The sequence below is a fragment of the Gracilinanus agilis genome, chromosome 1 (genome assembly GCF_016433145.1).
Source record: "Gracilinanus agilis isolate LMUSP501 chromosome 1, AgileGrace, whole genome shotgun sequence".
NCBI classification, from domain to species: Eukaryota; Metazoa; Chordata; class Mammalia; order Didelphimorphia; family Didelphidae; genus Gracilinanus; species Gracilinanus agilis.
Window position 1 is genome coordinate 169,997,489 of NC_058130.1, and position 14,567 is coordinate 170,012,055.

The 14,567-nt window shown below is 36.4% G+C and overlaps 1 protein-coding gene across 1 annotated transcript in view; it reads right to left on the reverse strand.

Annotated features, from left to right (window-relative positions):
* The window catches only part of ANKS3 (ankyrin repeat and sterile alpha motif domain containing 3), a 47,710-nt gene that overhangs the window by 13,384 nt on the left and 19,759 nt on the right, over nt 1-14,567 (reverse strand). Inside the window, exons 6-12 of the mRNA XM_044658988.1 lie at nt 14,362-14,497; nt 11,643-11,804; nt 9,892-10,023; nt 8,702-8,814; nt 7,139-7,315; nt 5,056-5,180; nt 3,680-3,821 (exon numbers count right to left, since the gene is read on the reverse strand). Of these exons, the coding sequence (XP_044514923.1) occupies nt 3,680-3,821; nt 5,056-5,180; nt 7,139-7,315; nt 8,702-8,814; nt 9,892-10,023; nt 11,643-11,804; nt 14,362-14,497 (987 nt within the window). The remainder of the gene's footprint in view (nt 1-3,679; nt 3,822-5,055; nt 5,181-7,138; nt 7,316-8,701; nt 8,815-9,891; nt 10,024-11,642; nt 11,805-14,361; nt 14,498-14,567) is intronic.

Here is a 14,567-nt window from a genome sequence, read left to right on the forward strand (position 1 = left end):
CCCCTGGGACTGCAAAAGGCAGAGTGGTCCATGAGAGAAAATTCAGTAGTGTATAATGTCATTCACTCTGAATGGGAAACACTCATCTACTAAAAACATCTGAAATATTTCTGCTTTACTGCCAATGGTGAGAATTTCCAATACTACGCCAAATCAAAACAGTGAAAGTGGGAATCCTTCTGCCTACTTTAGTGGAAATACTTCTAATGTTTTTCCAGCATATATTATATTGACTCTTGACTTATGAGTAGGTATTTTTTATTATGCTAAGAAAAAGATCCTCTATATTTATTCTTTTAGGGTTTGTTTGTTTTTTATCATGAATCAATGTCTAATTTTATGAAAGGCTTTTTCATAATCATATGGGATCTTGGGAAAGATTTTTTTGGTTTATTAGGCGATATTACATTGATAGTTGTTCTAGAGTTGAACCAATCTTGCTTTTACTTGGAATAGAATTGTTTGGTCATAATGAATAATTCTTTTAGCAGCAGAGTATCTCAGAGAGAGGTAGCCTTGGAGTCAGGAAGACCTCAGTTTAAGTCCTAACTCTGACATGTGTTAGCTATGAAACCACAGGTAAGTCATTTAATCTCTCAATACTCTTCTAAGTAATGCTCTAGAGATGAAAAATTATGGCTGAGTTGCTGATCTGCATTAGTGGAAGGAACTTCAATACTACGGCGTTCCCTACACCAGAGGTGTCAAACTTGCTTTAGCAAGTTGGCAAAACTCCCAAGTGAAGTCCAAATCCAGATTCAGTGTAGTTAGGGAATGTTTAACAAAATACATAAAAATGTAATCCAACATAGCTACTATTAATATGTGTTTTTAAGACAATATGCTGCCACAGGGATCTGATATACTGCCTTACCAATGAAATCATAGGTCTGGACCAAAAAATTTCTATATTCTATTTGATAATATTTTATTTGGCACTTTTGTGTTTATTAGAGAAATTAGTTTACAATTTTCTTTTTAGTGTTATCTTTGCTGAGTTTTTCATTTTTTTCTTTATTAATAACTTGGGTTAACATAAGGTATTATTTGTTCTTAGGAAGTTTTAAAAGTATTTGACTGCAGAGCAATTCTTTAATAACAAGTCTTCTTTCTCTAACATTTGCCTATTAAGTATTATTTCTTATTGTGCCTCTGGGCAATTTACATTTTTGTAGATAATTTTCTAATTTGTTAGACTACTGATATGTATAGTACTTTCTGGTAATCATCTTAATTTCTTTTGTTTGGATTTCTTCTTTTTTCATTTGTCATTCTGCTGACTTACATTTTCTCTCTCTTTTAAAAAAATAAATTTGCTAATGCCTTGCCAACTTTCTTGCTTTTTTAAAAAGCCAGCTCCTGGCTTTATTTATTCATTCAATTCTTTTTTTTTTATTTCTTATGGTGGGAATATACCCTGAAAATATCAGTTCTTCTCATTTTTTTTAATACCTGTTCAGAGATTTCATAAAATTATTGTTTGTGATTGTAAAAATGTAGAAGCAATCTAAATTTCCATTAACAAGAGAATGGGTAATTATGGGACATTACTGTAATAAAAGAAAACTATTATATAATTAAGATCAATCAACTTGAGGAATATGTAGAAATATGGAAAGACATGAAATAATTCACCTAAGTTTTCAGGACACTATTCTCTGCTTGTTTTTCTTCTTAGTCTCCTTTGCTGGAATCATGCCCACTCACAGGGGTTACCCTAAGGCTCTGTCTTGAGACCTCTTCTCTTCTCCCTCTATACTATTTCACTCATCAGTTTCTGTGGTTTCAATTATCATCTCTAAGCAGATGACTCTCAGATCTACTTGTCCAATCATAACCTCTGCCCTGTGGAGCAGCTAGGTGGTAAAGTGAATAGAGTGCAAGGCCTGGAGTCAGGAAGACTCATCCTCCTGAGTTCAACTCTGGCCTCAGACACTTACTAGCTGTGTGAACCTGGCCAAGTCACTTGACTCTGCCTCATTTTCCTCATCTGTAAAATGAGCTGGAGAAGGAAATGGCAAACTACCCTAGTATCTTTGCCAAGAAAATCTCCAAATGGGATCATAAAGAGTCAGACATGACTAAAATAACTGAACAACAACCACCATCTTAGTCCTGACTTCTAGTCCTAAATTTCCAACTGCCATTTAGACAACCCAAACTGGATGCCTTGTTGCCATCTTAAACTCAACAAATCCAAACCTGAACTCATTATCTTTCCCCCCAAACCTTCCCCTCTTTCCTAATTTTTTTATTACTGGTGAGGGCTTTCCTCCCAGTAACCCATGCACACAACATGTCCTCAACTCCTCATTCTCACACAGGTAGCAAAGTCAGTTCCTTTTTTCATACTACACAATGTTGCTCCCTTATTAGAGAAATACATGAGAGAAAAGCACAATATTGAGATTAATGTTATTCTTTCCAGTTTGGATTTTAGTCAGAAAGTGACCAATTCATTTAGTTCTCACTGCCAAGTGCAGAGTGATTCAAAACCCGTCTTTTGGGCAGGTTCATATGACCATTTCGAGGGATAACTGTCATGGGTTGGTAGATACAGAGAGAGCAGATGCTCAAAGAAAACTGGCTGGATTTTTCATTAACAGATTGATTAACAGCAGTAACTTGCCTTGCTGTGTAAGGAGTAAACACCAACATTCTGCATAAAGAGCAACAAGAGGCAGCCCCATGAATTCCAACTTGAATTCCTTCTATTAATACTGTCAATACTAAATTCTCTAAATTCTCCTACTTAGTAGCACAACAGAACCTACAAGAACAGCACAAGCCCAACCTACAACAGAATCTATAGGCATTTGCCCCAATTCTCCTATCTACCCTTCTAGGCTTCTGAAATGCCACTAATAAATTATTATAACCATTATAAACATTCCTGAATCTAAACCTTATTCCTACAAAAATGAACTGCCAGGAGTAGCTAGGCAACTCAATGGATTGAGAGCCAGGCCTAGAAACAGGAGGACCTGGGATCACCACTTGCTAGCTGTGTGACCCTGGGTAAGACACTTTAATCCCCAGTGCTTAGCCCTTACTGCTCTCTTCTGCCTTGGAACCAAAACTTATCTAGTCTAAGACAGAAGGTAAGGGCTTTAAGAAAAATGAACTGTAGGATAGAATTACAGGTTACTCAAGTGACCATTCATATACCTCTAAGAAAGCTACAAATAAACCATTGCTAGTGAATGGGCACCTATTTTATTCCTTAAAATTTTTAGGGATGACTATGCCATAATTTTTTGAGTGATCTATGCTAATGTTTTACAAACTTCTTGTCAGAAGTTCTCTCTTCTATCCAATTTAAATAACTTCTATGATTATCTAAATATTGTGCTTTTTTAGTTAGAAACAATTAGTCACTTTTTTCTGTAGTCTACCATGATAAAAAGCATTAATCACCCTCTAAACTTTTCTTCATCAGATTAACAACTCGACTAACCCACAACCCTGGAAAAAAATTTCCTAGCCTCTTTTTGAACTTTTTCTATAGTCTGCACTTCCCTCTTTAAATATGAAGCCCAGAGTTAGGGCTAATACTTTAACCAGGCTGTGAGTATTATCTATGTGTGCAGGCTGGCATAGAGTTTTTGTGTCATGAGGTTTTTAGACAGCAACACTATCTTGTTCTCAATTATACCTTCTCTATCATACTTGCACATACTTTGTGTAGCTGAATAGCCAGTTCCTGCATTTCAGCTTCAAGCCGGTCTGCATAGGCTAGCTCCAGGGCATCGCTGGGTGGGCGGGCACTACTGTGCCATCGAGCAATGGCAGAGGTCATCTTCCGCTTGGGCCCAAATAAACTGCAGAAATAGATCAGAAGACAAACCATATCAGCATCTGTCCCTATCCCTTTGGAAATTTTTTTCCCTATTGAGCGTATGTGGCAGTCCCCACCATACGTAACTGATTATGCATAAATCCAGTTATCCTGAACTGAAAAACAAACCCACATACAAAAAAAATAATAATTTAAAAAATAAAAATTTTATTGTTATCTTGTTTTTATATCTCCTACATTACCAATTTATCCTTCCCTACACCTCCCACAGAGCCATGTCTTATAACAAAGAAGAAAATCAAGTTCAGCAAAACTAGCTAATATATCAACATAGTCTAACATTAAATGCTGTGTCCCCTATCCCCCAGTTTCCTGCCTCTGCAAAGAAGCAAGATATTTCCCATATCTTTTCTTTGGATTCTAGTTTAGTCTTTATAATTCTGAAACATTTAGGCACAATTATTTTGCTACTCTTTCCATTTATATTGTAGCTGTATAATCTTTTTCTCCTCATTCTACTTATTTCATTCTACATCAGTTTATAAAAATCTTTCTGAGTTTCTCTGAATCCTTCATAGCAGCAAAGAACTGAAAGCAAAAAATAGATGCCCAAAGACTAGGGAATAGCTAAGTAAGTTATAGTACATGAAGGTAAGTGGTATTATTGCACCATAAAAATTATGATTATGAAGAATTTGAAGAGACTTGGGAAGACTTTTATGAATTGCTACAGGGTAAGTTAGTAAAAACAAAAAACAACCATCACAATAACGTAAATGAAACCAAAAGCAAAAGGCTTGTACTCTGATCATTATAGTGTCTAGTCAAGCCTACAGTGGAAGTAAAGTGAAGCAAGCCTCCTGTTTCTCTGCCAAGAGGTGATGAACAACAGATATGGAATGGAGCTTATATTTGCAGATATCATCTTCAATTGGCTGATTTATTTTGCTTGGCTATGTTAATTGATTATAAAGGAAGGTTGGGGAGGTGAGGAAATCATCGGAAAGTGACAGCAAAGAAAAGGGCAATAATAGACCTTTTTCTTTTCAAAGAATTCTACAAAGCTTGCATGGTAGAAGAATCTGTCTGGTTCTACTCAAGTATAACCTCTCTCTTAATGAATAATCAAGCTGCTCCCTAGACAAAGATGTTTTTTTCTTTTGATTCTGCTAAGTCAGAAACTAAATTTACCCTGAGTGTCTTGGCCAAAACAAGATGGGAAAGAAAACCAACAAATATTCTTTGCAGACACTCACGTAATGCCTATTTCTTTCAGATCACTCTCTGTGAGGGTCAGAAAGATGCGGAGGTCCACATCCTGTTCTTCAAAAACTTGTAGGTACTTCAGACACCCAATCTGCTCCAGAAGAGTAGCAAGGTCCTGGGATCCATTCAACCAAAAATGAAGAGGAAGAAGAGATATCATCCCTAAAGAAAAGTGGCTACATGAAAAGTCAGTAACTGCATAATCAGGTTAGGCCATAAGCCAAAGCTGTTTTCCTCACAAAATGTATATATTCCTGAAGTCACTTACCCTTTCCTATGAGTGGAGGAAGTCCAAAGATCAATGTGGGTCAGAAACTAACTTGGATACGAACAGTCTACTGAGCATGTGCAAATAAGCAAATTTCTGGGACCTTCAAGCATCTCTAATTTAGGAGTGCTGGGATGTGGGGAAAAGAATGCCAGTTACCTAGGCCCATAAGAATTCCAAAATCAAGAATATGACCTGGAAAACTGGACATCTTCAAAAGTGTGTCTCTGCTAAAGGGCTGTTGGAAGACTCTGGGTTTCCAAGTAGCAAGTAAATTTTAGGAGGTGAAATAAACTGGGATCTAGGAACAATTTTAAAAATGGCTGCCACTCCAGGTTTGTGCCCCTACACAGGATTTGTCTCAAGATTATAATAGAAGTGTTTCTGAAAGAGGGTTCCCCATAGGAAAGCACACCAGGTCTAATAACATACTCCTGAAAAGATTTTGCCCATTTATTTCTTTTTCTTTTCCCCAAATAATCCCACTCTACATTGGCTCCAATTACCTAATTTCCCCATGTTTAATGACTTGAACTTTAGAAATACTCTTCCTCTGCACAAACTTGGTTTTTCAGAGGGAACTATGAATTCTGACACTGGCCTCTTTATACAAATGAAGGTATCTAAAGTCCAACTAGAATTGTAATGAAGCTAAATTGTTGGGTACATATAGATAAGAATAAAAACTAATCAGGCTAAGTTCTTATATAAATTGGCCACACAGTCAAATTAATTCTGTCCTTGAATTTAGAGCCCTAAAATCCCTCTGTATAGGAGGCAGCTAGGTGGCTCAGTGGATAGAGAGCCAGGCCTGGAGACAAGAGGCCCTGGGTTCAAATATGACCTCAGATACTTCATAGTTGTGTAGCCTGGGCAAGTCACTTAACCTCCACTGCCTAGGCCTTACTGTTTTTCTGCCTTAGAACCAATACATAACATTGATTCTAAGAAAGAAGGTAAGAGTTTATTTTTAAAAAAAGAAAAGAAAAAGAAAAAGAAAAGGAAAATTTCCTATGTATATCCATACTTCTTTAGGTGGTCTAAAATAATCCTTGAGACGAAGCTACAGAAAACCCACAATAGATTGAAGACTAGGTTTTTAATCATGTCCAATATACATGACCAGACTCCTGAGATCCTATGGACAAAAATAACTCCCTAAGTCCAGACCATTTTTAAAGGAAGACAAAAGTACCAGTGAACTTTACCCTCTCTGAAGAATCTTTCTCACTAACTCAACCCAAATGTTTATGTGCCCCAAATTAAGTTCATAATCAAAAGACCAATGGAAAATATTTTTGGCAAGGATTATCACGTTATCACAAAATAACAAAATCTAGCAAATTACTACAGCTATAGCATTAGGCTTCTTTCTTATCATTAATGGCAGAGGTGTAAACAACAGCCAGGTTAAAACTCAAAAGACTAAGAGATCCTCAATGAATTCTTTAAACATAACCACACACAAAGCAGCTTCTCTATCTTACTCCGTATTTTCCTGTCATCTCTGTGCTAATGCAGCCTAAGGGATGAGAAAGTTCCTTTATGGAAAAGCCAGGAACTAAAGTAAAAAAAAGAAAAAGAATGTTTCTTGGTTAATCTATTATTAAAGAAGATTAAGTCTGCATCTGAATAGGGGCACCAACTGACATTTAATTTTATAAATAAAGAAGTGTTTTAAAAGCATTAAGAAAAGATAACAAACTTAGTCCTCAAAAGTGACTTTCAGTTCAAATAAAATAAAACCAAGGAAGTCCAGTTTCCCAATTAAGAATTGAAATGAGTTTGCTTGCTTCTTCTCTTACCTGGGGTCCTGAATAAGTAGGTCTCTCTGGTTTGAAGATGGAGCCTGAAGGACTGGGTATCCCAGAGGTTCCACTGCTAGGAGGCCACTGGCTCTCATTGTTGCTGTAACGATTCTTAGCCTTTGTGTAACTTTTGGCCTGTTTTCTAACAGAGCTTTTGTGTGTGTGATCTGAATCCTGTAAGGTAAAAGATTTGTGTTTAGAAGGAACAGGGAAGGACTCAAAGGTAAGAAAGCCTCTGCCAGGAAAAGAAGGTGACTATTCTACAGCTGATGCTCAAGTCAAAGATGATGAATTTACCATCATATCAACTCTTTTTTAAATAAAAATAAAAGGGGGCATCTGGGTAGCACAGTGGATTGAGAGCCAGGCCTAGAGACGGGAGGTCCTAGGTTCAAATCCGGCCTCAGACACTTCCCAGCTGTGTGACCCTGGGCAAGTCACTTGACCCCCATTGCCTACCCTTACCACTCTTCCACCTATAAGTCAATACACAGAAGTTAAGGGTTTAAAAAATTTAAAAAAGAAATAAAAGAAAAGAAAAAAATCGGTCTAATAAAGACTAAGCTCTTTATTATAACATATAGTAGCATTTCATAAATGCTTATTGAATAAAGGAATTCCATATTGCCATTAGCTTGGTTCTCCTGGCACCTGCATTGGTGATATGATTGCTAATCTCCATTTTTACTAAGAGGGAAGCTGAAACAAACATTTAGTTCTTTGCCCAAATTTAATAGTGCTAGGAAGAGAATCCAAATTCAGGTTTCAGATAATTAAGTCCTTGTATATGGAAATATGGCTGTTAATATACTAGACTGTAAGCTCCATAAAGAGAGGGTCAGTTACTTTATTTATCTCCACCAGTGCCTAAATATGGTGCTTTGCCTCCTGTAGGTGGGTAAGGCCTACAATTGTTGAACTAACAAATATAAAGAAGTATACATACCTATATTCTACCTCAGGGTTAGAAGTGAATATTAACTAGCATAATAAGGAAAACTCAATGTTTTTCTGCATCTGGATCCAACCCAAGTTAAGGAAGAATGGTCTAAAGAACTCAAATTCAAGCTGATGTTAAATTTAATAAAACTGATTATATTGAACAGCAAAGATATTTAAAATTCCAGAAATAACAACAGGTCTGTGTATATGACTATCCTCTAATTTTACAACAAAAGTAGCTCATGCTAATTCTCACTTTCATGCCTTTGCTTATATTGTTGACTTTGCCTGAAATATCCTCACCAAATCTTACCCATTCTTTAAGGGCCAATTCAAGTCTCTCTTCCTCTATGAAGACTTTTTCCAACCATTACTGGTATTTCCCGTCCCTGAATTATGACAAAAGATAGTACCTATGCCATGCAGTTTAATACTCAACTACTATCTGATTTCATATCTTCCATTTCTCATCTCCTCCACAACATTTAATATAGTGCTGGATATATAATATTTATTTAATTCTTGTGAATACTTACTGGCTGACTCACTTGAAATATTTTGATTTCCCATACAATACTAGAAAAAGGTTAAGCAGAGGAAATGAATTAAAATTTTTACCTCATTGCTCTCCAAGGAAGCCTCACTACTGAGCCCAAGGGCTTTGGCTAGCCCCTCACTGCTACTACTGCTACTCCGGATGGTTACCAAATTGGTACAGAATGCATTTTCCTCTAGAAAAGAATAGAGGACAATAAATAAAAAGGATAATTGAATAGACTTCTTCTGAAGCCTCTGAAAAATAGAACCATAGCCAGCCAATCCCCTACCAAATTTAACTGCTATATTCCAAGTCTAATTCCAAATCTAACTGTTGTATTCCAAATCCTCCTCAGTGTAAGTATAACTAATGTATAGCAATTTAAAAGTATGTATTGTTTGCAAATATGGAAAATGTTATGGTACCTCAAATTTACAAGAATATAAAGAGCCAATCATTAATAATTAGAGAAATGCAAATAAATCAATTCTGAGATTCAACCTCATACTAACAAGATGACAAAAGAGGAAAATGACAAATGTTAAAGAGGCTGTGGGAAAAGAGACACACTGTGAACTGATCTAACCAATCTGAAAAGCAATTTGTAACTATGCCCAACAAGTGCAAACTATGCATATCCTTTGACTCGGTGTTACTACTATTAGGTCTGTATTGCAAGGATATAAAAGAAAGAGAAATAGAACTCATATGTACACAAATATTGATTGCAGAAGTTCTTATATTAGTACAGGACTGGAAACTGGAAAGACTAGTTAGAGATAGACAAGGAATTCTGTCATGGTTGAGTGCAATGAAATAGGATACCTTCCCAGCATAATTTGATATAACCTTCCATGAAAGAAGAAGCCTAGACCAAAAGATCTCGTCCATCCATTCATAATTCTAAGTCTATATTTACTGATATGTGAGCCAACCCAAGTGAAAGATTTCTTTATTTTATCCTCACTTAGAAATAGGATTTCTTTTTCTCTTTTGCCCCTACAATTTCCATGTGTTAGATGGACTTTTCATGGGACTTGGCCCATCAAAGACAAACATCTATAGTGCTCTGGCTTATGGATTGGTGTTATAAATGGTTAATTATTCTTTTTGGATCCCAAATTAAATATCTTATGTGGCAGGCTGAATCCCAAAGGCAAGGAAGTGCAAGCCTGGAAGAAGTAATCTCAGGAGAATAAAGTTTCTTATAGTTATATCTACTGGCTGAAATTTAATATTCCATAACTGTCAAAACCAAACAGTGCCATACCCCTGCTGCTACTGCTTTCCACATCCTGCTCATTGATTGGAGAAGTGACATCTCGATATCGGAGGTCCTCCCCTTCAATACTATTCCCATCATTGTTGTTAAAGGTAACATAGCCCTGAGGAGGTACTTGTTCTGTGCATAAAGTAAGAGAAACACATAAACACAAAGTAGTGTTACATTTTTCAAAGAAATTGAAGGAGCCTTCTAGAAGGCATTATCAATACTAGAAAATACAGTGTTCTTCCAAGTAGGAAATGGTTGGCAACATTCCTGAGCCCATATATTCCCAAATATGAGTGTTTGTATACATAATTTTTTTGAAACTAAATTCGAATTTTAATTGATATATGGAATTCCTGATGAGGAAACCCCTTTCTACTAGCAACTCTCTGCAACTCAGTCTGAGAGAGCTGTGTGAGACACCAAAAGGTTATGTGACTTGCCCAAGATCATATACTGAAAAGAGACAGACACATACACAAATGAAATTTTTCTTTTTTAGGTGGGCGTTCTGACACACATGATTCACATTGGTTTAGCTAAGACTTCCTTATTCCAGCATTTATACTATACTTCCTCTAATCATGGACATTTAGAGGTTCAGTCAACCATGCAAACAACCAGATGTCTTTTGGGTAATATTTAAAATTTAATCTGGCTAAATTGAAAAATTATAAGGCAGCAGCCTTTTTAAAAAACAAGTTCATTGATAAAAAATGAATGCAAATATGAATCTTACTTTGTTCCTACTCCTCAGCAAAGCTGAGAAAAGGCCTGAGCAGAAAGCAGTTCTGCCAAACAGCTAAGCTCCTGAAGCTGAACCATTTCTTGTATCTAAATACTTAAGATTACTGGACTGTGAACTCCCTGAGCAAAGGGACTATTTCACTCTATCTCTATCTCCAAGGCTTAGTCAATGCCTGGTACATATTAAGCCCTTAATAAATGATTCTTGACTGACTGGTTCTTGGTTCTTTTGAAAATTAAAGTTCAAATATTTTGGAAAGTACAGACCAAAAGGGGAAAAGCACTAAACCAATTTCTTCTGACACCTTAAGACCAGCAAACAATCCCTGCTACTTTCTTTCTGCCCAAGCTTTTCAAAATTCTATTTAAAGTAACCATCTGAGGTCCTCAAAATTCAGTTATTGGCAATATAGGTATCTAAATGGAGATCTAAAAACACATTAACTACAGAACTTCAGCAGTTTTCAGAGGAATCATATGACACCTAAAAGTTTTCAGATTATAAGTAAAACTAATATCCTAAGAACAGTGTTTCATCTCTTCAAACCACAACAACCATTTGAATCATAAATTATCATAGCAGCAAAGATGCCTCAGGCCATTTCATGAGACAAAACACAAAACTGGAGAAAGAGGTCTCTAGATGTAATGTCTTTCCTTGATTAACTTGCCACCTTAGGTGATATCCACAAGATGAGATGTGAAATTACTGCTATTACTATTTTCAGAGAAAACATTTTGAATTTTTTAACTAGTGATAGTTAAATAGTGGAGAAGAAAGGAATCAATTCTCGAGATCTAAGCAATACACAATGTTTTATAATTGTGAGCAACTTAGTCATTAAGCAAAACTGAAAACCATCTAAAGTCTGGCTTCAGGCTAATAGCTGATGACCCACTTTATAGTAGCTAGAAAGCTCAAACACTTCTCAACAAGACAGATGCATGAAATAAAATATTACAAACTGGAAAAAAGAAGGTAAGAACTCTTGCTCTAGGCTCACCACAGCAAGGCTGGTGGATTCTGCCTCCAATTCCTATAGCTGTGATCTTTGCCAAAGCCTGAGGCCCCTCATGGATACTCAGGCCCTTCATCTTTCTTGTAGGCCTCTGCCGTTGTGGGACTGAACAGGATTCATCTGATGAACTAAGATCTTCATATTTTCCTGTGGATCAAACACAAAAATTGAGAGAAATTTGCTCAGCATCATGCTAGCTCTTTACAGATAAACATCAAAAAATAAACTGGGATAAAATCATTGTTATTGGTTTTCTTTTAAGAAAAGTTTTGTTTCTAATCCATAAGAAATGCTGTAATTTTATATGGATAACAAGGGATGTTTTGTTTTGTGGTAAGGTTACCTAGCATAAGGATGACCTCAAAAGTTTATGGATTTTTCCTTTAAATGAGAGCTCTAAAGCAGGTCATCATTATAAAACTGATTTAAGCCCTTCTTTAATCTGTCCCTCATAAAAATCCTAACTTCACAACTAGAAGGATCCTCAGAGATTATCATGGGACAATGAGTTCAGCATCTTCATAATAATTTATACAGTGATTTTCTTTTTAGTCTTAAGGGATATACCCTCATTCTAATAATCTAAGTTTGGATAAAGTTATGAGCTATACGAGGTAGGAACTGTTTAGCTGATGTCATCCCCAGCACTCAGCACAGTGCCTTGCACACAGTGAAAACATAATATTTAAGTACTCCCTCCTAACTATATCTCTTCTAATATTAAAGTACAGATTTATATAATTCATTCTGCTTTCAGGATAAATAAGAAGTGCAAAAAAATGGGTACAGTTAAAGAATAAAAAATCTATAAGGAAAGATATTTAACTTCAACCCTTTCATTTAATTGGTAAGCTATCTCCTTTGCAATTCAAAATGGGGCAGGGACTTATGGGGATGTGCAAATCGCAGACAAAGGTAAAGACAAAAGAATAATAGAAACATTAAATAAGTGCACAAATTACTTCAATCAGCTCTTTATCATCCACATGAGGGTTTTGTATTCTTTTCAAATTCTTGCTGATGCCATTAGTTTCTTGGTTACCTCAAGCCCTTCTAAAGACACCACAACTATTTACTTTTTGAATTAAAAAAGAAAGTCATAAGATTATATATTAAAGGATGGTAGATATAGAAACAAAGAGGAATATGAGGCCTGAAGAGGTTAAATGACTTGCATACAAAATTGGGACACTAATGCATTGCTGGTGGAGTTGTGAATTGATCCAACCATTCTGAAGGCAATTTGGAACGATGCCCAAAGGACTTTAAAAGACTGCCTACCCTTTGATCCAGCCATACCACCACTGGGTTTACACCCCAAAGAGATCATAAGGAAAAAGACTTGTACAAAAATATTTATAGCTGCACTCTTAGTGGTGGCAAAAAACTGGAAAATGAGGGGATGTCCTTCAACTGGGAAATGGCTGAACAAATTGTATCTGTTGGTGATGGAATACTATTGTGCTAAAAGGAATAATGAACTGGAGGAATTCCATTTGAACTGGAACGACCTCCAGGAATCAATGCAGAGTGAAAGGAGCAGAACCAGGAGAACATTATACACAGAGACTGATACACTGTGGCACAATAGAATATAATGGACTTCTCTACTAGTAGCAATGCAATGAACCATGACAATTCTGAGGGACTTATGAGAAAGAACGCTATCCACATCCAGAGAAAGAACTGTGGGAGTAGAAACCCAGAAGAAAAACAACTGCTTGATCACATGGTTCGATGGGGATAGGGGACGTAGACTCAAAATCATCACCCTAGTGCAAATATTAATAATATGGAAATAGGTCTTGATCAATGACATGTAAAACCTAGTGGAATTGCTCGTTGGCTATGGGAGGGAGGTGGGAGGAGAGGAGGGAAAGAACATGGTTCGTGTAACCATGGAAAAATATTCTAAATTAATTAATTAAACTCAATAAATTAATCAAATAAGATAGGGAAAACTAACAGTTTTTTTAATACTCAAATATTTAATAGTTTCATTTTAAAGTCTGAAATAATTGTGAATTTTCCAGAATATCGGATATTTCTACATGTGACAGCTAGATGAGCTACCACTACCAGGAGCTCCATATCCTCTTTCTTCCCCAGTTCCCTGGCCTAGACCATCAAAGAATCTGCCATAATGCCCTCTTCCTTGTTTGAGCTTTTGACTGCTCACAGAGTTTGACTGTAATGGAAATCAACAACTTCATCCTTTCTGATGAGATGGAGGATCACCAACCTAGCCATCTGCCTTGCTACTCCTAAAATCCTCTGGGTCTAGCATCTACTCTGACTCTTATATCTAGTGTTGTCATCTTAACTACTTAAGTAACCTAACACAACCTTTGGAACATCCTCCCAACCACTGCACCCTTAGGAATTCTGGGCCTTTCCATCTACCCTGCAGCTAAATTTTCTTTCGGATTGTATCCTCCAATTATAGTGTGAGCTCCTTGACGGTAGGGACCATCTAGCTTTTTCTATTTGTAACCTTGGCAGTTTTAGTACAGTAGTTGGCATAAACACCTGATAAATGTTTTTTTATTCATTCACTGATTCATTAACCTTGAATTCTAACTTATATAGGGCCTAGCATAATGTCATATGTGAATATAAACATACCTGAGAGGGTAATGATGATTGGTGGAAGACTAGATATTTCTTCAAGTTTAAACACAATTCTAAATACACAGTCATTTACCTGGATTCCTGTAAAGAGTCTTGGGCAGAGAAGCAGTATGAATATCTATCAATCCCACTATCTTCATATGTCCATATTTCATGGCTAATGCTCGAGCTGTGGCACCAGTGTGATCCCCTACATCTACTTTCACTCCCTATTGAAGAAAAGAGTTAAAAAGAGTTAAGAATACATAGTCATCTGATGTGAGGCACAAAGTCAAGTGG